The sequence below is a fragment of the Somniosus microcephalus genome, chromosome 33 (assembly GCF_052327205.1).
Source record: "Somniosus microcephalus isolate GS21.2 chromosome 33, FLI_Smic_1.0, whole genome shotgun sequence".
NCBI classification, from domain to species: Eukaryota; Metazoa; Chordata; class Chondrichthyes; order Squaliformes; family Somniosidae; genus Somniosus; species Somniosus microcephalus.
The window spans coordinates 33,919,503-33,945,548 of NC_141019.1; the positions used below are offsets into that span (position 1 = coordinate 33,919,503).

The following is a 26,046-nucleotide window of genomic DNA, read 5'->3' on the forward strand; positions in this document are numbered from 1 at the left end:
AGTCTGTGTGGGTGTCAGTCTGTGGGAGGGGTCAGTCTGTGGTGGGGTCAGTCTGTGTGGGGGTCAGTCTGTGGGGGGTCAGTCTGTGTGGGGTCAGTCTGTGGGGGTGTCAGTCTGTGGGAGGGGTCTGTCTGTAGGGGGGTCAGTCTGTGGGGGGGTCAGTCTGTGGGGGGGGTCAGTCTGTGGGGGGGGTCAGTCTGTGGGGGGGTCAGTCTGTGGGGGGGTCAGTCTGTGTGGGGTCAGTCTGTGTGGGGTCAAGTCTGTGTGGGGTCAGTCTGTGTGGGGTCAAGTCTGTGGGAGGTCAGTCTGTGGGAGGGGTCAGTCTGTGTGGGGGTCAGTCTGTGGGGGTGTCAGTCTGTGTGGGGTCAGTCTGTGTGGGGTCAGTCTGTGTGGGGTCAAGTCTGTGGGGTCAGTCTGTGGGAGGTCAGTCAGTCCGTGGGGTCAGTCTGTGTGGGGGTCAGTCTGTGTGGGTGTCAGTCTGTGGGAGGGGTCAGTCTGTGGTGGGGTCAGTCTGTGTGGGGGTCAGTCTGTGGGGGGTCAGTCTGTGTGGGGGTCAGTCTGTGGGGGTGTCAGTCTGTGGGGGGGTCAGTCTGTGTGGGGGTCAGTCTGTGTGGGGGTCAGTCTGTGGGGGTCAGTCTGTGGGGGGTCAGTCTGTGGGAGGGGTCTGTCTGTAGGGGGTTGGGGTAATTGAGCAACACTCCCTCAGTTCTCCCTCCGACAGTGCAGAACTCTCTCATAGAAACATAGAAAACTCGGAGCAGGAGTCGGCCATTCGGCCCTTCGAGCCTGCTCCGCCATTCAATATGATCATGGCTGATCCTCTATCTCAATACCATATTCCCGCTCTCTCCCCATACCCCTTGATGCCTTTTGTGTCTAGAAATCTATCGATCTCCTTCTTAAATATATTCAGTGACTTGGCCTCCACAGCCTTCTGTGGTAGAGAATTCCACAGGTTCACCGCCTTCTGAGTGAAGAAATTTCTCCTCATCGCAGTCCTAAATGTCCTACCCCGTATCCTGAGACTGTGACCCCTCGTTCTAGACCCCCCCCCCAGCCAGGGTCAGTCTGTCCGGAGGAGGTCAGTCTGTCGGCGGGTGGAGGTAATTGGGGAAAAATCTCTCTCTTTCTCTGTGTCAGGACTACACACTACACATCCCATAATGCTGCAGAAACTCTGGCCAGAGGCGGTGCTGGTGATGCAAGAGGAAGGCGTCGATTCTCAGAACAGTATCATGACGTGCAGAGAGAGAGAGAGGGAAAGGAAGGAAGGAAGGAGAGAGCAGAGGAGAGGAGATGGCGAGATGTGGGCTGCAGCCGCTGGCTGTCCTGATCCTGGAATCAGCTGTCAATCAGTCCCGGGGCATGGCTGGGCACCGGAGCGTCAGGTAAAGGTGGAAGAGAGAGTGGGGGTCTTCAGCAGCCCCCCCCCCCCACCCCTCACAGACACTGCACCCTTGAACAGGGGCAGCGGCTCAGTGAGGGGGGGGGGTTACTGTGTGTTGTAACTTGGATCAGGAGAACTCCCTGATCCCTGTGAATGTGGGGAGGGGGAAGAGCAGTGACCAGAGGGGTTAGATATGTGTGTGTCTCTGTGTGAGAGAGTCTGTGTCTCTCTCTGTCTCTCTCTCTCTCTCTCTCTCTCTCTGTCTCTCTCTCACTCTGTGTCTCTGTCTCTCTCTGTCTCTCTCTCTCTGTGTCTCTCTCTGTCTCTCTCTCTGTCTCTCTCTCTGTGTCTCTCTCTGTCTCTGTCTCTCTCTCTGTCTCTGTCTCTCTCTCTCTCTGTCTGTCTCTCTCTCTGTCTGTCTCTCTCTCTCACTCACTCACTGTCTGTCTGACTTTAAGATTATTAATGCCGAATGAATGTTTTTCACGCCTGATGCAACTCCTTTGGCTGGGGACTCGATTAGTGAGTCGCTGTCGAGTGAAGCGAGAAGGCGGCAGGAGCCGGGCGGTCGGTGGCTGGTCGAGCGAGTGTCCAGGCCGGCCTGGAGCAGTGAGAAAGTCCCTGGGATGCCCAGGGCCGGAGCTGGAGGTGGAGGGAGGGGGGTCGGTGCCTGAGAGCGGCTCCTGCCCGGCCACAGTGGCACCAGGGCAGTCCCTGCTGCTGAACACAATCTGCAGCAAGGCGGCTGCAGGTTAGTCTATTCTGTTAACAGGAGACTCTGGTTAAATGTGGGACTGGGGCAGTGTTTCGCCAGTTTCCATTGAGATTAAAAACCCTGAGTGGGACTTTGCCAAAGGGGAGATTGTGTTTAAAGGTAAAATTTTTAGAATTAATCTATTTTCCAATATTGAACACACAGATGGAGTGAGCAATCTGGATGGCAATTGTGTCTCCATATTTATAAACTCTCTATTTTCAGTGCGAGTCAGTGAGAATATTCTGCTCCAGCCCTTAGCTCAGTGGGTAGCGCCCACCCCCCCGAGTCAGAAGGTTGTGGGTTCGAGCCCCACTCCAGAGACTTGAGCACAAAATCCAGGCTGACACTCCAGTGCAGTGCTGAGGGAGTGCGGCACTGTCGGAGAGGCGGTACTGAGGGAGTGCGGCACTGTCGGAGGGGCGGTACTGAGGGAGCGCCGCACTGTCGGAGGGGCGGTGCTGAGGGAGCGCCGCACTGTCGGAGGGGCGGTACTGAGGGAGCGCCGCACTGTCGGAGGGGCGGTACTGAGGGAGCGCTGCACTGTCGGACGGGCGGTACTGAGGGAGTGCCGCACTGTCGGAGGGGCAGTACTGAGGGAGCGCCGCACTGTCGGAGGGCCAGTACTGAGGGAGCGCCGCACTGTCGGAGGGGCAGTACTGAGGGAGCGCCGCACTGTCGGAGGGGCGGTACTGAGGGAGCGCCGCACTGTCGGAGGGGCGGTACTGAGGGAGCGCCGCACTGTCGGAGGGGCAGTACTGAGGGAGCGCCGCACTGTCGGAAGGGCAGTACTGAGGGAGCGCCGCACTGTCGGAGGGCCAGTACTGAGGGAGCGCCGCACTGTCGAAGGGCCAGTACTGAGGGAGCGCCGCACTGTCGGAGTGGCAGTACTGAGGGAGCGCCGCACTGTCGGAAGGGCGGTACTGAGGGAGAGCTGCACTGTCGGAGGGGCAGTGCTGAGGGAGCGCCGCACCGTCGGAGGGGCAGTACAGAGGGAGCGCCGCACCGTCAGAGGGGCAGTACTGAGGGAGCGCCGCACTGTCGGAGGGGCAGTACAGAGGGAGCGCCGCACCGTCAGAGGGGCAGTACTGAGGGAGCGCCGCACTGTCGGAGGGCAGTACTGAGGGAGCGCCGCACTGTCGGAGGGGCAGTACTGAGGGAGCGCTGCACTGTCGGAGGGGCAGTACTGAGGGAGTGCTGCACTGTCGGAGGGGCAGTACTGAGGGAGCGCCGCACTGTCGGAGGGGCAGTACTGAGGTTGCGCAGTACTGAGGGAGCGCCGCACTGTCGGAGGGCCAGTACTGAGGGAGCGCCGCACTGTCGGAGGGGCAGTACTGAGGGAGCGCCGCACTGTCGGAGGGCCAGTACTGAGGGAGCGCCGCACTGTCGGAGTGACAGTACTGAGGGAGCGCCGCACTGTCGGAAGGGCGGTACTGAGGGAGAGCTGCACTGTCGGAGGGGCAGTGCTGAGGGAGCGCCGCACCGTCGGAGGGGCAGTACAGAGGGAGTGCCGCACTGTCAGAGGGGCAGTACTGAGGGAGTGCCGCACTGTTGGAAGGGCAGTACTGAGGGAGAGCTGCACTGTCGGAGGGGCAGTGCTGAGGGAGCGCCGCACCGTCGGAGGGGCAGTACAGAGGGAGCGCCGCACTGTTGGAGGTTCAGTACTGAGGGAGTGCGGTACTGAGGGAGCGCCGCACTGTCGGAGGTGCCGTCTTTCAGATGAGACATTAAACCGCAGCCCCCGTCTGCTTTCTCAGGCAGACATCAAAAATCCCATGGCCACTATTTTGAAGATGAGCAGGGGGGAGTTCTCCCCGGTGTCCTGGGGCCAATATTTATCCCTCAACCAACATCACTAAAGCAGATGATCTGGTCATTATCACATTGCTGTGTGTGGGAGCTTGCTGTGCGCAAATTGGCTGCTGCGTTTCCTACATTACAACAGTGACCACACTTCAAAAAAAGTACTTCATTGGCTGTGAAGCGCTTTTCGAACATACAAACAATGATGGACAGGAAAAGACCATTCCGCCCCCCACAACTGTGATGCCTTGTGCATCGCAACACAGACATTCCCCACGTCACCCGGAGCCGCATAATCTCCTGGGAGAGGCGAGAAACCAGATAAAACCCAGGCCAATTAGGAGGGAAAATTAGGAAATTCCTCTCCGACCCCCTTAGGCGATCAAAACTAGTCAAGGAGATCACGTCGTCCCTGATAAGAACATAAGAAGGAATAGGCCACTTGGCCCCTCGAGCCTGCTCCGCCATTCAATAAGATCATGGCTGATCTCGGGCTCAAAGCCACTTCCCTGCCCGCTCCCCATAACCCTTCGCTCCCTTATCTTGTAAAAATCTGTCTATCTCCACCTTAAATGTATTCAATCACCCAGCCTCCACGGCTCTCTGGGGCAGAGAATTCCACAGATTTACGACCCTCCGAGAGAAGAAATTCCTCCTCATCTCAGTTCTAAAAGTTCTGAAACTATGCCCCCTAGTTCTAGATTTCCCCACGAGGGGAACCATCCTCTCCGCATCTACCTTGTCGAGCCCCCTCAGTATCTTAGATGTTTCAATAAGATCACCTCTCATTCTTCTAAACTCCAGAGAGTATAGGCCCAACCTGCTCAACCTTTCCTCATAAGTCAAACCCCCTCATCTCTGGAATTAACCTAGTGAATCGTCTCTGAACTGCCTCCAATGCAAGTATATCCTTCCTTAAATAAGGAGACCAAACTGTACGCAGTACTCCAGGTGTGGTCTCACCAACACCCTGTACAGTTGTAGCAGGACTTCCCTGCTTTTATACTCCAACCCCCTTTGCAATAAAGGCCAACGTTCCATTTGCCTTTTTGATTACTTGCTGTACCTGCATTCTAACTTTTTGTGTTTCATGCACAAGGACCCCCAGGTCTCTCTGAACTGCAGCATTTTGTAATCTCTCTCCATTTAAGTAATAATTTGCTTTTTTATTTTTCCTGCCAAAGTGTATAACCTCGCACTTTCCCACATTATACTCCCTCTGCCAAATGTTTGCCCACTCACTTAGCCTGTCTATATCCCTTTGCAGACTCTCTGTCCTCTTCACAACTTGCTTTTCCCACCCATCTTTGTATCATCCGCAAACTTATATTACACTTGGTCCCTTCATCCAAGTCATTAATGTAGATTGTAAATAGTTGAGGCCCCAGCACCGATCCCTGTGACACCCCACTAGTTACAGTTTGCCAACCGGAAAATGACCCATTTATCCCGACTCTCTGCTTTCTGTTAGTTAGCCAATTCTCTATCCATGCTAATATATTACCCCCAATTCCGTGAGCTCTTATCTTGTGCAGTAACCTTTCATGTGGCACCTTATCGAATGCCTTCTGGAAATCCAAATACACCACATCCACTGGCACACCCTTGTCCACCCTGCTCGTTACATCCTCAAAGAACTCCAGCAAGTTTGTTAAACATGATTTCCCTTTCATAAAACCATGCTGACTCTGCTTGACTGCATTCGGATTTTCCAAATACCCTGCTACTGCTTCCTTAATGAAGGACTCCAGCATTTTCCCAACGACAGGCTAACTGGTCTATAGTTTCCTGCTTTCTGTCTCCTGCCTTTCTTAAATAGGGTATGATTAATGTCATAGAGTACCTACTTCTTGTACAAGCTGATCTCCTTGATCTGTAAATGGGGGGAACGTTGCCTACAACCCTCCCGAGATCTCTGCGCTCCTCCAATTCCGCCCCCTCGCGCATCCCCCGATTTCCATCGCTCCACCATTGGGGGCCCTGTCTTCAGCCGCCTGGGCCCCAAGCTCTGGAATTCCCTCCCTAAACCTCTCCGCCTCTCTCTCTCCTCCTCTAAGACGCTCCTTAAAACAGACCTCTTCGACCAAGCTTTTGGTCACTTGTCGTAATATCTCCTTAAGTGACTCGGGGTCGGATTCTGTTTGATAATCGCTCCTGTGAAGCCCGTTGGGACGTTTTACTACATTAGAGGAGCTGTATAAATGTATTTTATTTCATCCAGATTTTATTTATTTTCTTTCTTTAATTGTTGTAGCTTGTGAATGTAATAAAATCTAGAGCACTGAATGGATACAGGGGACGGAGTGTATCTATTTCACTCGATCACGATAACACTCCCTGTATCTATTTGACTCTCTCTATAACACTCCCTGTATCTATTTGACTCTCTCTATAACACTCTCTGTATCTATTTGACTCTCTCTATAACACTCCCTGTATCTATTTGACTCTCTCTATAACACTCCCTGTATCTATTTGACTCTCTCTATAACACTCTCTGTATCTATTTGACTCTCTCTATAACACTCTCTGTATCTATTTGACTCTCTCTATAACACTCCCTGTATCTATTTGACTCTCTCTATAACACTCCCTGTATCTATTTGACTCTCTCTATAACACTCTCTGTATCTATTTGACTCTCTCTATAACACTCCCTGTATCTATTTGACTCTCTCTATAACACTCTCTGTATCTATTTGACTCTCTCTATAACACTCCCTGTATCTATTTGACTCTCTCTATAACACTCTCTGTATCTATTTGACTCTCTCTCTATAACACTCCCTGTATCTATTTCACTCTCTCTATAACACTCCCTGTATCTATTTGACTCTCTCTAAAACACTCTCTGTATCTATTTGACTCTCTCTATAACACTCTCTGTATCTATTTGACTCTCTCTATAACACTCCCTGTATCTATTTGACTCTCTCTATAACACTCCCTGTATCTATTTGACTCTCTCTATAACACTCTCTGTATCTATTTGACTCTCTCTATAACACTCCCTGTATCTATTTGACTCTCTCTATAACACTCCCTGTATCTATTTGACTCTCTCTCTATATCTATTTGACTCTCTCTATAACACTCCCTGTATCTATTTGACTCTCTCTATAACACTCTCTGTATCTATTTGACTCTCTCTATAACACTCCCTGTATCTATTTGACTCTCTCTATAACACTCCCTGTATCTATTTGACTCTCTCTATAACACTCCCTGTATCTATTTGACTCTCTCTATAACACCCCCTGTATCTATTTGACTCTCTCTATAACACTCCCTGTATCTATTTGACTCTCTCTATAACACTCCCTGTATCTATTTGACTCTCTCTATAACACTCCCTGTATCTATTTGACTCTCTCTATAACACTCTCTGTATCTATTTGACTCTCTCTATAACACTCCCTGTATCTATTTGACTCTCTCTATAACACCCCCTGTATCTATTTGACTCTCTCTATAACACTCCCTGTATCTATTTGACTCTCTCTATAACACTCCCTGTATCTATTTGACTCTCTCTATAACACTCCCTGTATCTATTTGACTCTCTCTATAACACTCTCTGTATCTATTTGACTCTCTCTATAACACTCTCTGTATCTATTTGACTCTCTCTATAACACTCCCTGTATCTATTTGACTCTCTCTATAACACTCTCTGTATCTATTTGACTCTCTCTATAACACTCCCTGTATCTATTTGACTCTCTCTATAACACTCCCTGTATCTATTTGACTCTCTCTATAACACTCCATGTATCTATTTGACTCTCTCTATAACACTCCCTGTATCTATTTGACTCTCTCTATAACACTCCCTGTATCTATTTGACTCTCTCTATAACACTCCCTGTATCTATTTGACTCTCTCTCTATAACACTCCCTGTATCTATTTGACTCTCTCTATAACACTCTCTGTATCTACTTGACTCTCTCTATAACACTCCCTGTATCTATTTGACTCTCTCTATAACACTCCCTGTATCTATTTGACTCTCTCTATAACACCCCCTGTATCTATTTGACTCTCTCTATAACACTCCCTGTATCTATTTGACTCTCTCTATAACACTCTCTGTATCTATTTGACTCTCTCTATAACACTCCCTGTATCTATTTGACTCTCTCTATAACACTCCCTGTATCTATTTGACTCTCTCTATAACACTCTCTGTATCTATTTGACTCTCTCTCTATAACACTCTCTGTATCTATTTGACTCTCTATATAACACTCCCTGTATCTATTTGACTCTATAACACTCCCTGTATCTATTTGACTCTCTCTATAACACTCCCTGTATCTATTTGACTCTCTCTATAACACTCCATGTATCTATTTGACTCTCTCTATAACACTCCCTGTATCTATTTGACTCTCTCTATAACACTCCCTGTATCTATTTGACTCTCTCTCTATAACACTCTCTGTATCTATTTGACTCTCTCTATAACACTCCCTGTATCTATTTGACTCTCTCTATAACACTCTCTGTATCTATTTGACTCTCTCTCTATAACACTCCCTGTATCTATTTGACTCTCTCTATAACACTCCCTGTATCTATTTGACTCTCTCTATAACACTCTCTGTATCTATTTGACTCTCTCTATAACACTCCCTGTATCTATTTGACTCTCTCTATAACACTCCCTGTATCTATTTGACTCTCTCTATAACACTCCCTGTATCTATTTGACTCTCTCTATAACACTCCCTGTATCTATTTGACTCTCTCTATAACACTCCCTGTATCTATTTGACTCTCTCTATAACACTCTCTGTATCTATTTGACTCTCTCTATAACACTCCCTGTAACTATTTGACTCTCTCTATAACACTCCCTGTATCTATTTGACTCTCTCTATAACACTCCCTGTATCTATTTGACTCTCTCTATAACACTCCCTGTATCTATTTGACTCTCTCTCTATAACACTCTCTGTATCTATTTGACTCTCTCTATAACACTCCCTGTATCTATTTGACTCTCTCTATAACACTCCCTGTCTCTATTTGACTCTCTCTATAACACTCCCTGTATCTATTTGACTCTCTCTCTATAACAATTCAAATAGCTTTATTGGCATGATAAGGTACATCTTATGTTGCCAAAGCATCAAAATACATTTATGGTTGAACACATAAACGCGGTTCTATTCATACAGTTTATAAATATACATTCGCCTTGTTTGTATATATTCTTGCCTTAGTTTACTGGTTGTCCCTCTGTTCATGGCAAGCTGTAACATAGTGTGCCGCCAGTGTTACACAGCTTCTCTCCTCCCCCAGTAGGTATGGGAGTTTTTGGTTGTCATTCAGATTTCTGAATTCAGGGCATATTTGGGAGAATTTTTGCTAGAAATTCTCCCTGATGTCCTGATATTTTCCACAGGCTGTGAGGAAGTGCATCTCTGTCTCAACTACTCCCAGACTGCAGTGAGAGCATATCCTGTCCTCTCTTGGCAGCCTGGTTTGCCTGTGTCTGCCTTTTTCGATCGCTAGGCTATGTTCGCTAAGTCTGTACCTTGTCAAGGTTCTTCTCAGTTTGTTATCCTTTACCATGGTCAGGTAATCAGCTATGTTGTATTGTCTGTTTAGGGCCAAGTAGCAATTGAGTTTGCTTTGGGTTTTTGTTGTTTCTGCCCAATATGTCAGATATTTTTCCTTTTGCTTAGCGACGATTGTGTTGGGTCGAATTCTTTGTGTTACCCTGTCACTGTCCTGGGGCTGGTTATTGTTAGTATTGTTAGTAGTTACTTCACTGAGTCCCAGGACTAGTTGACTGAGGGTATTTTTCTTTATGGTCAGCTCTTGGCATTTCAGGGCGTGGTAGTGATAGCATTGGGGGTTGCTCATTTGTAGGTGATTCCAAAATTTGGTGGCTCTTTTTTGGATAGTGATTATTAATGGATATTGGCCTAGTTCCGCCCTGCATGCATTGTTTACTGTTTTCCTTTGAGTCCGGAGGATACTTTTACAGAATTCTGCATGTAGGATCTCAATTGGGTGTTTGTCCCATTTTGCAAATTCTTGTTGTGTTAGCGGTCCCCATACCTCACTGCCATAGAGTGCAATTGGTTCAATTACTGATTTGAAAATTTTGAGCCAAATGCTAATTGGGATTTCTATTTGGATTGATTTTTTGATGGCATAGAAAGCACTTCTTGCTTTCTCTTTCAGTTCATTCACAGCCAGTTTGAAGTTTCCCGTAGAACTGATTTTTAAGCCCAAGTATGTGTAGTGAGTGGTTTGTTCAATTTTGGTTGTTCCTACTGTGAAATTTATTTTGGGTCCCTGATGTTTGTATCTTTGCTGGAACACAAGGACTTTGGTTTTTTGGGGATTTATTGTCAGGGCCCAAGTCTGGTAGTACGACTCCAGCAGGTCCAGGTTCTGCTGCAGACCCTCCTTAGTTGGTGACAGCAGAACCAGGTCGTCTGTATCTATTTGACTCTCTCTATAACACTTCCTGTATCTATTTGACTCTCTCTCTATAACACTCCCTGTATCTATTTGACTCTCTCTATAACACTCCCTGTATCTATTTGACTCTCTCTCTATAACACTCCCTGTATCTATTTGACTCTATCTCTATAAGTATATAAGCCACTGCTGTGATTGATCAGATTGCTTACTACCACCGACTCCATCCTTTTCCCTGGCCACTGTCTGAGGCTGAACCAGCCCGTGTGCAACCTTGGCGACCTCCTGTTTGACCCGGAGATGAGCTTCCGACCCTATATCCGCTACATCACCGAGACTACGTAATTCTACCTCCAAGGCGTCTTTGACAGCACCTCCCAAACCCGCGACCTCTACCTCCTAGAAGGACAAGGGCAGCAGGCGCTTGGGAACACCACCACCTCCAAGCTCCCCTCCAAGTCACACACCATCCTGACTCGGAAATATATCACCTTTCCTTCATCGTCGCTGGGACAAAACCCTGGAAATCCCTTCCTAACTGCACTGTGGGAGTACCTTCACCACACGGACTGCAGCGGTTCAAGCAGGCGGCTCGCCACCACCTTCTCGAGGGCAACTAGGGATGGGCAATAAATGCTGGCCTTGCCAGCGATGCCCACATCCCATGAATAAATAAAAAGGTTCGCCCATCTCTGCCCCGGCCTCAGCTCATCAGCTGCTGAAACCCTCATCCCTGCCCCTTGTTACCTCCAGTCTTGACTATCCCGACGCACTCCTGGCTAACCTCCCACATTCCACCCTCCGTAAACTCCAGCTCGCCCAAACCTCGGCTGCCCCTGTGTCCTAACTCGCACTGAGTCCCATTCGGCCATCACCCCCACTGTGCTCGCTGACCCACACTGGCTTCCCGTTCGGCAACGCCTCGATTTTAAAAATTCTCATCCTCCTGTTAAAAACCCTCGCGCCCCCCCCTCCCTATCTCTGTAACCTCCTCCAGCCCCCTACAACCCTCCCTATCTCTGTAACCTCCTCCAGCCCACTACAAACCTCCCTATCTCTGTAACCTCCTCCAGCCCCTACAACCCTCCCTATCTCTGTAACCTCCTCCAGCCCACTACAACCCTCCCTATCTCTGTAACCTCCTCCAGCCCACTACAACCCTCCCTATCTCTGTAACCTCCTCCAGCCCCTACAACCCTCCCTATCTCTGTAACCTCCTCCAGCCCCTACAACCCTCCCTATCTCTGTAACCTCCTCCAGCCCCTACAACCCTCCCTATCTCTGTAACCTCCTCCAGCCCACTACAAACCTCCCTATCTCTGTAACCTCCTCCAGCCCCTACAACCCTCCCTATCTCTGTAACCTCCTCCAGCCCCTACAACCCTCCCTATCTCTGTAACCTCCTCCAGCCCCTACAACCCTCCCTATCTCTGTAACCTCCTCCAGCCCCTACAACCCTCCCTATCTCTGTAACCTCCTCCAGCCCCTACACCCCTCCCTATCTCTGTAACCACCTCCAGCCCCTACAACCCTCCCTATCTCTGTAACCTCCTCCAGCCCCTACATCCCTCCCTATCTCTGTAACCTCTTCCAGCCCCTACAACCCTCCCTATCTCTGTAACCTCTTCTAGCCCCTACAGCCCTCCCTGTAGTGTATGTACTTTGCAGAAGGAACTATATTCTGCAGCCTTTGTATAGTGCAGTACCAGTAGTGACCACCCCTGTATATAAGCCTGTGAAGTAACTTTGCATAGTAGTTCCAGTTTTGTCTCCACTCAGTAAACACCTGTTGTAACCAACTCCTGCAGTCCGTGTCTCAATTACACACGGACATAATACTGGCGACGAGCAGATCCGAACTTACCTACAGTTCTGCACCACCTCATGGGGACCCATCCCTGAAGCGAAGTTGTTAGAGGTCGAGGCCAGAAGGAAGAAAGAAAAAAAAACAAACAGAAGAAACGGGCGTCGACCGTGGGCAACTGCCTCTGATTCATCGGAGTTGAAGATTTGCAGGAGAGGCTGTTGAGAGCGGGGCTTGGTTATCCTGTCTATGGTGTCCCAGCTAATCGGGCTGGTGGCAGGTAGTACACTGATCCTTCCTGGGCTGCGGCGGGCTAGAGCTCGATCGGGTGGCTTTTCAACGGGGCCGAGCAGCGTTGTCGGGAAGAGGAGAAAGAGGGTGGAGCACACAGTGCGCGGCCGGTGCTACGAAGCCGGGCAGCATACAGACCCGAGAAGAGGGAGGAAAGTGTTCCGTAGGGTTTGCTCTGACGACGGGAAAATAAAAGAAATTAGAAGCGCAGAAAGCCGTGAGGAGCTGCAGTTTGCCACGGGGACCGCGGAGAGCGGCGTTAGCAGCAGCGCGGGGGGGAAGTGCGCGAAGACCATAGGGCGTCGCCATCAAGGCATAAAAACACCAGCAACAGCGCTAGCAGCAGCGGGGAAGAAGGCAAAGCGCGGGAGGCGCCATTTTGTTCAATCGGGGAAGAAGGCAAAGCGCGGGAGGCGCCATCCTAGATTTCCAAGATGCCGAAGACTGGCAATATCACTGCCCTCGATAATGCAATAGAAGACTGGACCACGTATGTGGAAAGAGTCGAAGTATATTGCAAGGCAAACGAAGTAGCCGATGAGAAAAGGGCATCGGTACTACTAAACTTAATGGGCGCAAGAACGTACGGCCTATTGCAGAACCTGATCACTCCAGCCAAACCGATGGCGAAGAGTTTTAACAAAATTGTTGATATCCTACAGGAACACCTAAATCCTACACCGCTGCTGATAGCAGAAAGATTTAAATTCCACAAGAGAAATCAGCATAAAGATGAGAGCAATGCTGATTACCTTACGGAACTACGCAAGCTATCAAAGCACTGCCACTTCGGAGCAGGACTGGCAGATACCCTACGGGACAAATTTGTCTGTGGACTCCTGAGTGAAGGAACCCAGAAGAGGTTACTCTCAGAGAAAGAGCTGACGCTAGATAAGGCTTTCAGCGTGGCAGTATCGTACGAAGCAGCAGCAAGGGGAGCTGTGGAAATACAGCAAAAGCCACAGGAATACGGCACCCATGAAATGACACGGGGATTTGAAAAATGTTATCGCTGCTGCAGAACAACCCATGACCAGAAGGACTGCTGGTCCAAGGACAAAATATGCAGGCAATGCGGAAAGATGGGACACATTGCACGAGTTTGCAGGTCTGGGAAGAAGACTAACGACAACAAAAAGGCTACTAAGGAACAGTACAGGAAAGTACAAAAGATGACGGACAGTAGTTCCGAAGACCAGAAGAGCGATGGTGAATCCGGGAACAAGAGACTAAGCTGTCTCAAACTTTACAACGTAATCGCAAAAGAGGATCACCGAACCATTTGGGTCACCCTCACGATAGCAGGGTCCCAAGTCAAAATGGAATTGGATACAGGATCAGCCCTGACCGTCATGAATCGACGAGACTACGAGCGGCTATTCTCACACATACCCTTGAAAGAAACATCCATTGTCTTGAAGACGTATACGGGGCAGAAAGTATACCCCAGAGGGAAAATAAGGGTGCCTGTCGAATACAACGGCAAGGAAATACAGAAATTGTATCTGTACATACTGCAAGATGGTGGACCACCGTTATTGGGACGTGAATGGATCAGAAAGATAAGTTTAGACTGGCACTGCATTCAGGCACTGACGGTGGCTGGTAAAAAGAATGACGACGTCACACCTGGACGATTGTCAAAAATCTTAGCTAATGCCAAAGAGGTATTTCAACAAGAACTGGGAACTCTTAAAGGCGTAACCGCCTCGATAAAAATAGAAGAGAATGCAATTCCCAAGTTTTTCAAAGCAAGACCGGTACTGTATGCAATTCGCCCAGCCGTCGAGGCAGAGCTGGAGAATCTGGAGAATGCAGGCGTGTTATCTAAGGTAGACTGGAGCGAGTGGGCGACACCCATCGTTCCTGTCATGAAGAAAACGTTAAACAATAAGTCTGAGGAGCCAAGGAAGGTTCGCATCTGTGGGGACTTCAAGGTGACGGTGAACCCAGTCCTTCACACAGTACAGTATCCTCTCCCGAGGATAGAAGATATTTTCGCCTCACTATCTGGAGGGAAGCGTTTTACAAAAATTGACCTAGCACAAGCATATTTGCAGATGGAGGTTGAAGAATCCTCCAGGAAGTATCTCACGATAAACACTCACAAAGGTCTTTACCAGTATAATCGACTGGTATTCGGAGTAGCATCAGCTCCGGCGATATGGCAAAGAGCGATGAAACAAGTCCTGCAAGGGATTCCGGGGACTCAGTGTTACTTGGACGACATCCTAGTGACAGGTGAAGATGACAGTGAACACCTTGCCAACCTAGAGCAGGTGCTCACTAGAATAAGAGAACATGGGCTACGAGCCAACTGCCCCAAGTGCGAGTTTTTTAAGAAACAGATATCGTATTGTGGCCACGTGATTGATGACGACGGGTTACATAAGTCCCCTGACAAAATTGAAGCGGTAGTTAAGGCTCCAGCGCCTGAAAATGTGTCGCAACTGAGGTCATTCCTCGGATTGGTGAATTACTACCATAAGTTTTTGGCGAATTTGTCCACAATTCTGCACCCACTGAACGCCCTACTACAAACTGGAGTAGCATGGAAATGGAGCGATGAATGTAAGCGGGCCTTTCAGAAGAGTAAAGACCTAATCACTTCAAGAGAAGTATTGGCTCACTACAACCCATCACTACCGATAAGACTGGCGTGTGATGCGTCTCCCTACGACATTGGAGCAGTACTGTCACATAAATTCCTTGATGGTTCAGAGAGGCCGATAGCTTTTGCGTCACGCTCGTTAACTTCAGCCGAGCGTAACTACGCTCAGATTGACAGAGAGGCCCTCAGCCTGGTGTGGGGGGTGAAGAAGTTCAATCACTACCTGCACGGTCAGAAATTTACTCTACTAACTGATCATCAACCTCTTGTCTCCATTTTCAACCCTCAGAAGGGCGTCCCGATAATGACAGCACAACGGCTGCAGAGGTGGTCCCTTTTCCTAGGGGCACACCAATATGACATCGAGTACAAAGGAACTAAACAGCATGGGAATGCTGATGGATTGTCGCGCCTACCGTTGCCGACGGTGGAAGAAGCACCTGCAGTTGATCCTGTGGAGATATTCCACTTGACCATAGTCGAGTGTCTCCCTGTGACGAATGCAAACATAGAAAAGGAAACACGAAATGACCCGACACTCTCCAGGGTCTATGATTTAACGGTGAAGGGATGGCCAGCACATGGCGAACCACTGTTGCCAGCATTCTCGCCGAGAAGAGAACAGCTGTCAGTGTGCAGAGGAACCTTGATGTGTGGATCCAGAGTAGTAATTTCACCCAAATTGAAGGATAGAGTGCTCAATGAGCTTCATGAGGGTCATCTGGGAGGGGTAAAAATGAAGAACTTAGCCAGAGCGTTTGTGTGGTGGCCGGGAATCGATGGAGAAATCGAAGAGATGACCAAGAGCTGTACAGGATGCCAGAAGGTCCAAAACGCCCCACCACAAGCCCCTCTACATCCATAGGAGTGGCCCTCATCTCCATGGCAAAGGGTGCACATTGATTTTGCTGGTCCATTTATGGACTCGATGTTTTTAATTGCGGTGGATGCACATTCAAAGTGGCCAGAGGTAATAAAAATGTCCTCAACCACCACAGAAAAAACTATCACAGTCTTACGAACCATATTCGCCAGAAATGGGCTGCCTGAACAGATTTGCTCTGACAATGGACCACAGTTTGTGTCTGAAGAGTTCCGGAGGTTCTTAAAGAACAATGGTGTTAAGCATTACACATCCGCCCCATATCATCCAGCCACCAATGGATTGACTGAGAGGTTCGTTCAAACATTCAAGAAGGCTATCAAGGCAATGTGTAATGAAGACATACCCCTACAACACAAGGTGGATAACTTCTTGTTTGCCTACCGGAATGCGACACATGCGGTTACCAACCAAACTCCAGCCATGATGTTCTTCAATCGAAGACTACGATGCCGCTTGGATTTGGTTAAGCCAAACATCAGAAGAGATGTGGAGAACAGGTAGTTTCAGAATATGAATGAAAGGCCGACCAGGAGTTTTAAGATAGGCCAACCAGTTTTGGCCCGGGACTACCGCACAGAGAAATGGCAGCCAGGAACGATCTGCACACGGCAAAGACCTCTAATGTATACCGTGGACGTTGGAGAGAGCATTGTAAGACGCCATGCTGACCAGATTCTAGAGTCACTGGAAAACGTCAATTCCACACCACGATCCAATACACCTGGTGATGAAACCGAAGTACCAATTGCAGCTACCGCAGAACCGGTAATATTGGAAGCAGACGAACCAAACAACGACATTGATCCCGACTCAACCTTGCCAGAAGAACCTGATACCCCAAAGAGGCGTTATCCAGACAGAATCAGGAAGCCTCCTCAAAGACTGAACTTATAATTGCTTAACTTCAGCTAATGTATATGACAACTGCAATTGTAAATATGTTATTTAATTATTAATCGAATGTTATGTACTGTTTAGCTAAAAGGGGAGGAATTGTAGTGTATGTACTTTGCAGAAGGAACTATATTCTGCAGCCCCTGTATACTGCAGTACCAGTAGTGACCACCCCTGTATATAAGCCTGTGTAGTAACTTTGCATAGTAGTTCCAGTTTTGTCTCCACTCAGTAAACACCTGTTGTAACCAACTCCTGCAGTCCGTGTCTCAATTACACACGGACATAATACTCCCTATCTCTGTAACCTCCTCCAGCCCTACAACCCTCTCAGATCTCTGCGCTCCTCCAATTCTGGCCTCTTGAGCATCCCCACGATTTCCATCGCTCCACCATTGGCGGCCGTGCCTTCAGCCGCCTGCGGCCTATGCTCAGGAATTCCCTCCCTAAACCTCTCCACCTCTCTCTCTCTCTCTCTCCTTTAAGATGCTCCTTAAAACCTCCCTCTTTGACCAAGCTTTTGTTCCCCTGTCCTAATATCTCCTGATGTGGCTCGGGGTCAACTTTTGTCTGATTTACGCTCCCGTGAGGCGCCTTGGGACATTTTACTACGTTAAAGGCGCGGTATAAATGCGTGTAGTTGTTGTAAACACAAGGCATTTTTGTTTAGCACTAACGGTGATCATTCCGTATGTTTTCCTCCAGACACTTGGCATCTTGTGTTACCCTGGTGGTGAGCAGAGGACCCAAGAATCAACAAGCTGGGAGGCCCACGGGTCGGGCACAAGCATCGAGAACCATCTTCAACATTCCCGGGCCGCTAACCAACAAGAGGAAAGAGTACGCGGAGAGGCGGATACTTGGGTGAGCTTCTTGAACTGGTTGAGGACCGGTTGCAGGCTCCTCTTGGGAGTGTCGGTGGGTCAAGGCAGCAGGAACAAGTAAAGGGCAGAGGTCACAATAAACCGGAGAGAAGGGGGTTAAAGGCGGGGTTGGGGGGGGCGGGGGCAGACCTCATCGAGGTATAGTTTCAGAATAAGGGGTCACCCATTTAAGATGGAAATGGGGAAGAATTTCTTCTCGGAGGGTCGTGAATCTTTGGAATTCTCCGCCCCAGAGAGCTGTGGAGGCGGAGTCAGTGAATATATTCAAGGCGGAGATTGACAGATATTTGAACTACAGGGGAGTCGAGGGTTCTGGGGAGAGAGCGGGAAAGTCGTGTTGAGGCCAAGATTGGATCAGCCATGATCTGATTGAATGGCGGAGCAGGCTCGAGGGGCCGATTGGCCGACTACTGCTCCTGTTTCTTATGTTCTCAAATGTTCAACTGTGTACACAAGCTAAATTCAGAATACTGTTATTATTCAAAAACTTCACACGGTGCAGTTGGGATGTATAGGAAGGGGTGTGACTTATAATGTCATGAGGTGATGGGCAATGTTCCCCGAAGGTGCGCGGCCACGCAGTAAGCTGAGGGAGCGCCTCGCTGTCAGAGTGGCAGTACTGAGGGAGTGCTGCACTGTTGGACGGGCAGTGCTGAGGGAGCAGGGCACTGTCGGAGGGGCAGTACTGAGGGAGCAGGGCACTGTCGGAGGGGCAGTACTGAGGGAGCAGGGCACTGTCGGAGGGGCAGTACTGAGGGAGCAGGGCACTGTCGGAGGGGCAGTACTGAGGGAGCAGGGCACTGTCGGAGGGGCAGTACTGAGGGAGTGCTGCACTGTCGGAGGGGCAGTACTGAGGGAGCAGGGCACTGTCGGAGGGGCAGTACTGAGGGAGCAGGGCACTGTCGGAATGGCAGTAATGAGGGAGCACTGCACTGTCGGAGGGGCAGTGCTGAGGGAATGCTGCTCTGTTGGAGGGGGAGTGCTGCTCTGTCGGAGGGGCAGTGCTGAGGGAGCGCTGCTCTGTCGGAGGGGCAGTGCTGAGGGAGCAGGGCACTGTCGGAGGGGCAGTACTGAGGGAGTGCTGCACTGTCGGAGTGGCAGTACTGAGGGAATGCTGCTCTGTTGGAGGGGGAGTGCTGCTCTGTCGGAGGGGCAGTGCTGAGGGAGCGCTGCTCTGTCGGAGGGGCAGTGCTGAGGGAGCAGGGCACTGTCGGAGGGGCAGTACTGAGGGAGTGCTGCACTGTCGGAGTGGCAGTACTGAGGGAGTGCCGCACTGTCGGAGGTGCCGTCTTTTGGTTGAGACGTTAAGCTGGCACCTCATCTGCTCTCTCAGGTGGATGTTAAAGATCCCATGGCCACTATTCAAAGAAACATAGAAACATAGAAGATAGGAGCAGGAGTCGGCCATTCGGCCCCTCGAGCCTGCTCCGCCATTCAATGAGATCATGGCTGATCATCCAAATTCAGTACCCTGTCCCTGCCTTCTCCCCATATCCCTTGATCCCTTTAGCCTCAAGAAATACATCCAACTCTTTCTTGAATATATTTAATGAACTGGCCTCCACCGCCCTCTGTGGCAGAGAATTCCACAGGTTCACCACTCTCTGGGTGAAGAAATTCCTCCTCATTTCAGTCCTAAATGGCTTACCCCTTATCCTTAGACTATGACCCCTGGTTCTGGACTCCCCGGCCATCAGAAACATCTTTCCTGCATCTAGTCTGTCCAGACCTGACAGAATTTTATAGGTTTCGATGAGATCCCCTCTCAATCTTCTAAACTCCAGTGAGTATAAGCCCAATCGACACAATCTCTCCTCATACGTCATTCCTGCCATCCCAGGTATCAGCCTGGTGAATCTTCGCTGCACTCCTTCCATGGCAAGAACGTCCTTCCTCAGGTAAGGTGACCAAAACTGCACACAACACTCAAGGTGAGGTCTCACCAAGGCCTTGTACAACTGTAGCAAGACATCCTTGTTCTTGTATTCGAACTCTCTTGCTACGAAGGCCAACATACCATTTGCCTTCTTAACCGCCTGCTGCACCTGCATGCTTACCTTCAGCGACTGGTGCACAAGGACACCCAGGTCTCTTTGCACTTCCCCTTCTCCCAATCTATTGCCATTCAAATAATAATCTGCCTTCCTGTTTTTGCTACCAAAGTGGATAACCTCACATTTATCCACATTATAGTGCATTTGCCATGTTTCTGCCCAATCACCCAACCTGTACAAATCGTACTGGAGCTTCACGACATCCTCCTCACAGCTTACCCTCCCACCCAGCTTTGTGTCGTCTGCAAATTTGGAGATATTACATCCAATTCCCTCGTCCAGATCATTAATATATATTGTGAACAGCTGGGGTCCTAGCACCGATCCCTGCGGTACCCCACTAGTCACTGCCTGCCACTCGGAAAACGACCCGTTTATTCCAACTCTTTGCTTTCTGTCCGCCAACCAGTTCTCTATCCAAGTCAATACCTTGCCCCCAATCCCATGTGCTTTAACTTTACACGCTAATCTCTTACGTGGGACCTTATCGAAAGCCTTCTGAAAGTCCAAATACACCACATCCACTGGTTCTCCCTTATCTATTTTACCAGTTACATCCCCAAAAAGAGCAGGGGAGTTAACCCCGTTGTCCTGGGCTAATATTTAACCAACGTCACTAAAACAGATTATCTGGTCAATGGCCCAGAAATTCGGGTCCCAACGCCTGAGTATGCACGGGGTACTCATGCGTGGACCCGATGGAAGTGCCGGTTTCTTGCATGCACAGCGCATGCGCGAGAAACCGGCACTTCCGATCCTCTGAACGAAGGGGAGGCTGCGCGTGCGCTTTGAACTTAGGTTTTTTTTGCAGGTTTTCACGTGAGGTTAAGCCTGTAGGATTTACACATTTAAAAAGCAGGCGTAAGGCCTGCTTTTTACAAGGTAAGTGGTCAATTAATTAAAATTAAAACATTTTTTCCACAGGTTTATTATTTTTTAAATACTTTAAAGTAAGTTAAGTTTATTTTTAGCCCTGTTTGTTATGAAATTTTTTTCAAAAATTTAAATTATTGTTTAAAATAGTTATTTAATGTTATTTATAGTTTATTTAAAAAGTGATTTAAAAAAACAAAAAAAATTATTTGAAGGTTAACTACTGTTTTGGGGCCGGAGTATTCATAAGTTTTGACAGGTCTTTCTGTCAATCTTATGAATGGGCTTTTCCCTCCTCCGATTGGCTGCCCATGGCTCACGTGATCCCAGGGGACGCATCGCACTAACTACGCCCCTGGGACACGCAAGCACAGCGCGCCGGCAGCTGGGCCAGGCCACGGAGAGGAATTCCACGCAGGTCCAGGCTTCAACTGCCGGCGCGCAAGGTAAGTGTAGGTCGGGGGCTTGCACCCGCGGGAAGCCCCCGACCCGAATTTCTGGGCCATTATCACATTGCTGTTTGTGGGAGCTTGCTGTGCGCAAATTGGCTGCTGCATTTCCTACATTACAACAGTGACTACACTTCAAAAAAAAAAGTACTTCATTGGATGTGAAGTGCTTTGGGACATCCTGAGGTGGTGAAAGGTGCTGGAGAAATGCAAGTCTTTCGTTCTTTCTTTCTAGGTATGCCATGCAGGAGATGTACAATGTCGTGGCCAACGTGGAGGACTACAAAAACTTTGTGCCCTGGTGTAAACGTTCGGTCGTTCTGATGAAACGCACGGGACACGCGAAGGCGCAGCTGGAGATTGGCTTCCCCCCAATACTGGAGCGATACACGTCGGTCATTACAATGATACGGCCACACCTAGTCAAGGTACGGGCGCCGGCTTGATCTGTACATTACCCAGTGTCAACGGTTAATCTTCGACCTCGCCCTTTCTCACCAACAATTGAACTCTGACTTCGCCCTTTGTCGGAGCTGCCGCGTTTCGGCTGAGACATTAAACTGAGCACCTCCGACAGTGCGGCACTCCCTCAGTACTGCCCCACGCACAGTGCGGCGCTCCCTCAGTACTGCCCCTCCGACAGTGCAGCGCTCCCTCAGTACTGCCCCTCCGACAGTGCGGCGCTCCCTCAGTACTGCCCCTCCCACGGTGCGGCGCTCCCTCAGTACTGCCCCTCCGACAGTGCGGCGCTCCCTCAGTACTGCCCCCTCCGACAGTGCGGCGCTCCCTCAGTACTGCCCCTCCCACGGTGCGGCGCTCCCTCAGTACTGCCCCCTCCGACAGTGCGGCGCTCCCTCAGTACTGCCCCTCCGACAGTGTGGCGCTCCCTCAGTACTGCCCCTCCGACAATGCGGCGCTCCGTCAGTACTGTCCCTCCGATAGTGCGGTGCGCCCTCAATACTGCCCCTCTGACACTGCGGCGCTCTCTCAGCACTGCGCCTCCGACAGTGCGGCGCTCCCTCAGTACTGCGCCTCCAACAGTGCGGCGCTCCCTCAGTACTGCCCCTCCGACAGTGCGGCGCTCCCTCAGCACTGCCCCTCCGACAGTGCGGCGCTCCCTCAGTACTGCCCCTCCGACAGTGCGGCGCTCCCTCAGTACTGCCCCTCCGACAGTGCGGCGCTCCCTCAGTACTGCCCCTCCGACAGTGCGGCGCTCCCTCAGTACCGCCCCTCCGACAGCGCGGCGCTCCCTCAGTACTGCCCCTCCGACAGTGCGGCGCTCCCTCAGTACCGCCCCTCCGACAGTGCGGCGCTCCCTCAGTACTGCCCCTCCGACAGTGCGGCGCTCCCTCAGTACTGCCCCTCCGACAGTGCGGCGCTCCCTCAGTACCGCCCCTCCGACAGTGCGGCGCTCCCTCAGTACTGCCCCTCCGACAGTGCGGCGCTCCCTCAGTACTGCCCCTCCGACAGTGCGGCGCTCCCTCAGTACTGCCCCTCCGACAGTGCGGCGCTCCCTCAGCACTGCCCCTCCGACAGTGCGGCGCTCCCTCAGTACTGCCCCTCCGACAGGGTTGGCCTGAGATTTTTGTGCTCAAGTCTCTGGAGTGGGACTTGAACCCAGAACCTTCTGACTCAGAGGTGAGGGTGCTACCCACTGAGCTCCGACTAAATACGGGGAGCCCGTAAATGTTGCACCTCCATGTAAAGTCTGAATCCCCGTCCGTTTAATTTTCAGATATCCCCTTTTTAAATTCAGTCACGGGATGTGGGTGTCGCTGGCAAGGCCGGCATTTATTGCCCATCTCCTAGCTTGGGCCCTTGAGAAGGTGGTGGTGAGCCGCCTTCTTGAACCGCTGCAGTCCGTGTGGTGAAGGTGCTCCCACAGTGCTGTTAGGGAGGAAGTTCCAGGATTTTGACCCAGCGACAATGAAGGAACAGCCGATATATTTGCAAGTCAGGATGGTGTGTGACTTGGAGGGGAACTTGGAGGTGGTGGTGTTCCCATGCGCCTGCTGTCCTTGTCCTTCTAGGTGGAAGAGGTCGTGGGTTTGGGAGGTGCTGCCGAAGAAGCCTTGGTGAGTTGCTGCAGTGCATCTTGTAGATGGTGCACACTGCAGCCACGGTGCGCCGGTGGTGGAGGGAGTGAATGTTTAAGGTGGTGGATGGGGTGCCGATCAAGCGGGCTGCTTTGTCCTGGATGGTCTTGCTGCAGTTGTACAGGGCCTTGGTGAGACCACACCTTGAGTATTGTGTGCAGTTTTTGTCGCCTTATCTGAGGAAGGATGTTCTTGCCATGGAGGGAGTGCAGCGAAGATTCACCAGGCTGATACCTGGGATGGCAAGAATGACGTATGAGGAGAGATTGTGTCGATTGGGCTTATACTCACTGGAGTTTAGAAGATTGAGAGGGGATCTCATCGAAACCTATAAAATTCTAACAGGACTAGACAGACTAGATGCAGGAAGGATGTTCCCGATGGCGGGGGAGTCCAGAACCAGGGGTCACAGTCTAAAGATAAGGGGTAAGCCATTTAGGACAGAGATGAGGAGGTATTTCTTCACCCAGAGAGTGGTGAACCTGTGGAATTCTCTACCACACAAGGCAGTTGAGGCCAATTCCTTAAATATATTCAAGAAAGAGTTGGATATATTTCTTAAGGCTAAAGGGATCAAGGGATATGGGGAGAAGGCAGGGACAGGGTACTGAATTTGGATGATCAGCCATGATCTCATTGAATGGCGGAACAGGCTCGAGGGGCCGAATGGCCTACTCCTGCTCCTATCTTCTATGTGTAGTGTCCGTGTGTTGATAGAGACACTGAAGACAGGAGTTGGTTCATAGGTGTTTACTAAGCAAAGTCTGGAGGGGTACTAACGGATATAACACAATATACAGCCTTATATAGCCCGAGTGGCCATTACCGGCATTACAGCACATATGGGGCTCTTAAAGGCACATACACTACAATTCCTCCCCTTTTAGCTAACCAGTACATCATATTTTAAGTAATTATTAATGACATGTTATAAGAAAAATAATATACACATTGCTGTAGTTAATGAATTATAAGTCAGTCTCTCTGGAGGCTTCCTGACTCGGTCCGGATAACGCCTCGGTTGTGTCGTAGTTTCTGGTGGTGTAGTAGGTTCTTTTGGCAAGGCTGATTCGGCTTGAATGCCAGTGTCGGGTTCATCGGGTTCCAGTATCACCGGATCGGAGGTAGATATGGGTATCTCTACTTCATCGTTCGGCGTATAGAGTTGTGGTGTAGGTTGTCCCTTTTCGGATGACTCTATGATTTGGTCAGCATGGCGCCTTATTATGCTTTCTCCGATGTCCACGGTATACATCAGTGGTCCTAGTCGTGTGCAGATAGTTCCAGGCTGCCATTTCTCGGTACGGTAGTCCCGGGCCAAAACTTGTTGACCTATCTGGAAGGTTCTAGTTGGCCTTTCATTCATGCCTTGAAACTGCCGGTTCTCCACGTCCCTTCTGATGTTGGGCTTGACCAAATCCAGCCGGCATCTTAGGTTTCTATTGAAGAACATCATGGCAGGAGTTTGGTTGGTAAATGTGTTGCATTCCTGTATGCGAACAAGAAGTTATCCACCTTGTGCTGAAGTTTTATGTCTTCATTACTCATGGCCTTTATGGCCTTCTTGAAGGTCTGGACAAACCTTTCAGCCAATCCATTGGTGGCGGGATGGTATGGGGCGGACATGTAGTGCTTAACCCCATTGTTTTTTAAGAACTTCCTGAATTCTTCGGACACAAATTGCGGTCCATTATCAGAACAGATCTGTTCCGGCAGCCCATTCCTGGCAAATATGGTCCTTAATACTGTGATGGTTTTTTCCGTGGTGGTGGAGGACATCTTTATTACCTCCGGCCACTTGGAGTGTGCATCAACTGCGATTAAGAACATCGAGTCCATAAATGGACCAGCAAAGTCGATGTGTACCCTTTGCCAGGGAGATGAGGGCCACTCCCATGGATGTAGAGGGGCTTGTGGTGGAGCGTTTTGGACCTTCTGGCATCCTAGGCAGCTCTTGGTCATTTCTTCGATGTCTCCATCGATACCTGGCCACCATATAAACGCCCTGGCTAGGTTCTTCATTTTCACTCCACCCAGATGCCCCTCGTGAAGCTCCTTTAGCACTTTATCCTGGAGTTTGGGTGGAATCACCACTCTGGATCCACACATCAAGGTTCCTCGGCACACTGACAGCTGTTCTCCTCTTTGCGAGAATGCTGGCAACAGTGGTTCGCCATGTGCTGGCCATCCCTTCACTGTTAAATCGTAGACCCGTGAGAGTCGGGTCATTTCTCGTTTCCCTTTCAATGGCAGAATTTGTTACTGGTAGACATTCCACTATGGGTGGATCTGCCGCAGCGATAACATCTCTCGAAACCCCGTGTCATTTCATGGGTGCCGAAGTCCTGTGGCCTTTGCTGTATCTCTGCAGCTCCTCTTGCACTGAAAACCTTGTCCAGTGTTAAATCTTTCTCAGAAAATAGCCTTTTTTGTGTTCCTACACTTAGGAGACCGCAGACGAATTTGTCTCGCAGAGAATCTGCCAGTCCTGCCTCGAATTGGCAGTGTAGGGTATCAACAATCTCCTTAAAATTCTTGTCCATCGGTTCGGCTGGAGTGATTAAGTTTCGTAACAGCTTGTATGTCTTTGCGCCCATTAGATCCAGAAGTACTGAAGCTTTTTTCTCATCTTCTATTCCATTTGCGGTGCAATATACCTCCATTCTTTCCACATGTGGTCCAATCCTCTATCTCGTTATCAAAAGCATCAATATTGCCAGAATTAGGCATCTTAGAAAAGATATGGCGCTTCCCGCGCTTTTCTTTTCTGCAGAAAAGATATGGCGTTTCCCGCCGCTGCTGCCGATGACAACGCTG

General features: G+C 49.8%; 1 protein-coding gene across 1 annotated transcript in view; it reads left to right on the plus strand.

Annotated features, from left to right (window-relative positions):
- Positions 1–1,164: 1,164 nt before the first annotated feature.
- Positions 1,165–26,046, plus strand: part of LOC147097135 (coenzyme Q-binding protein COQ10 homolog A, mitochondrial-like) — a 40,715-nt gene continuing 15,833 nt past the window's right edge. The window contains exons 1-3 of the mRNA XM_085973007.1: positions 1,165–1,388; positions 17,579–17,737; positions 21,369–21,561. Coding sequence (XP_085829133.1) covers positions 1,297–1,388; positions 17,579–17,737; positions 21,369–21,561 — 444 coding nt within the window. The 5' untranslated portion in view covers positions 1,165–1,296. The remainder of the gene's footprint in view (positions 1,389–17,578; positions 17,738–21,368; positions 21,562–26,046) is intronic.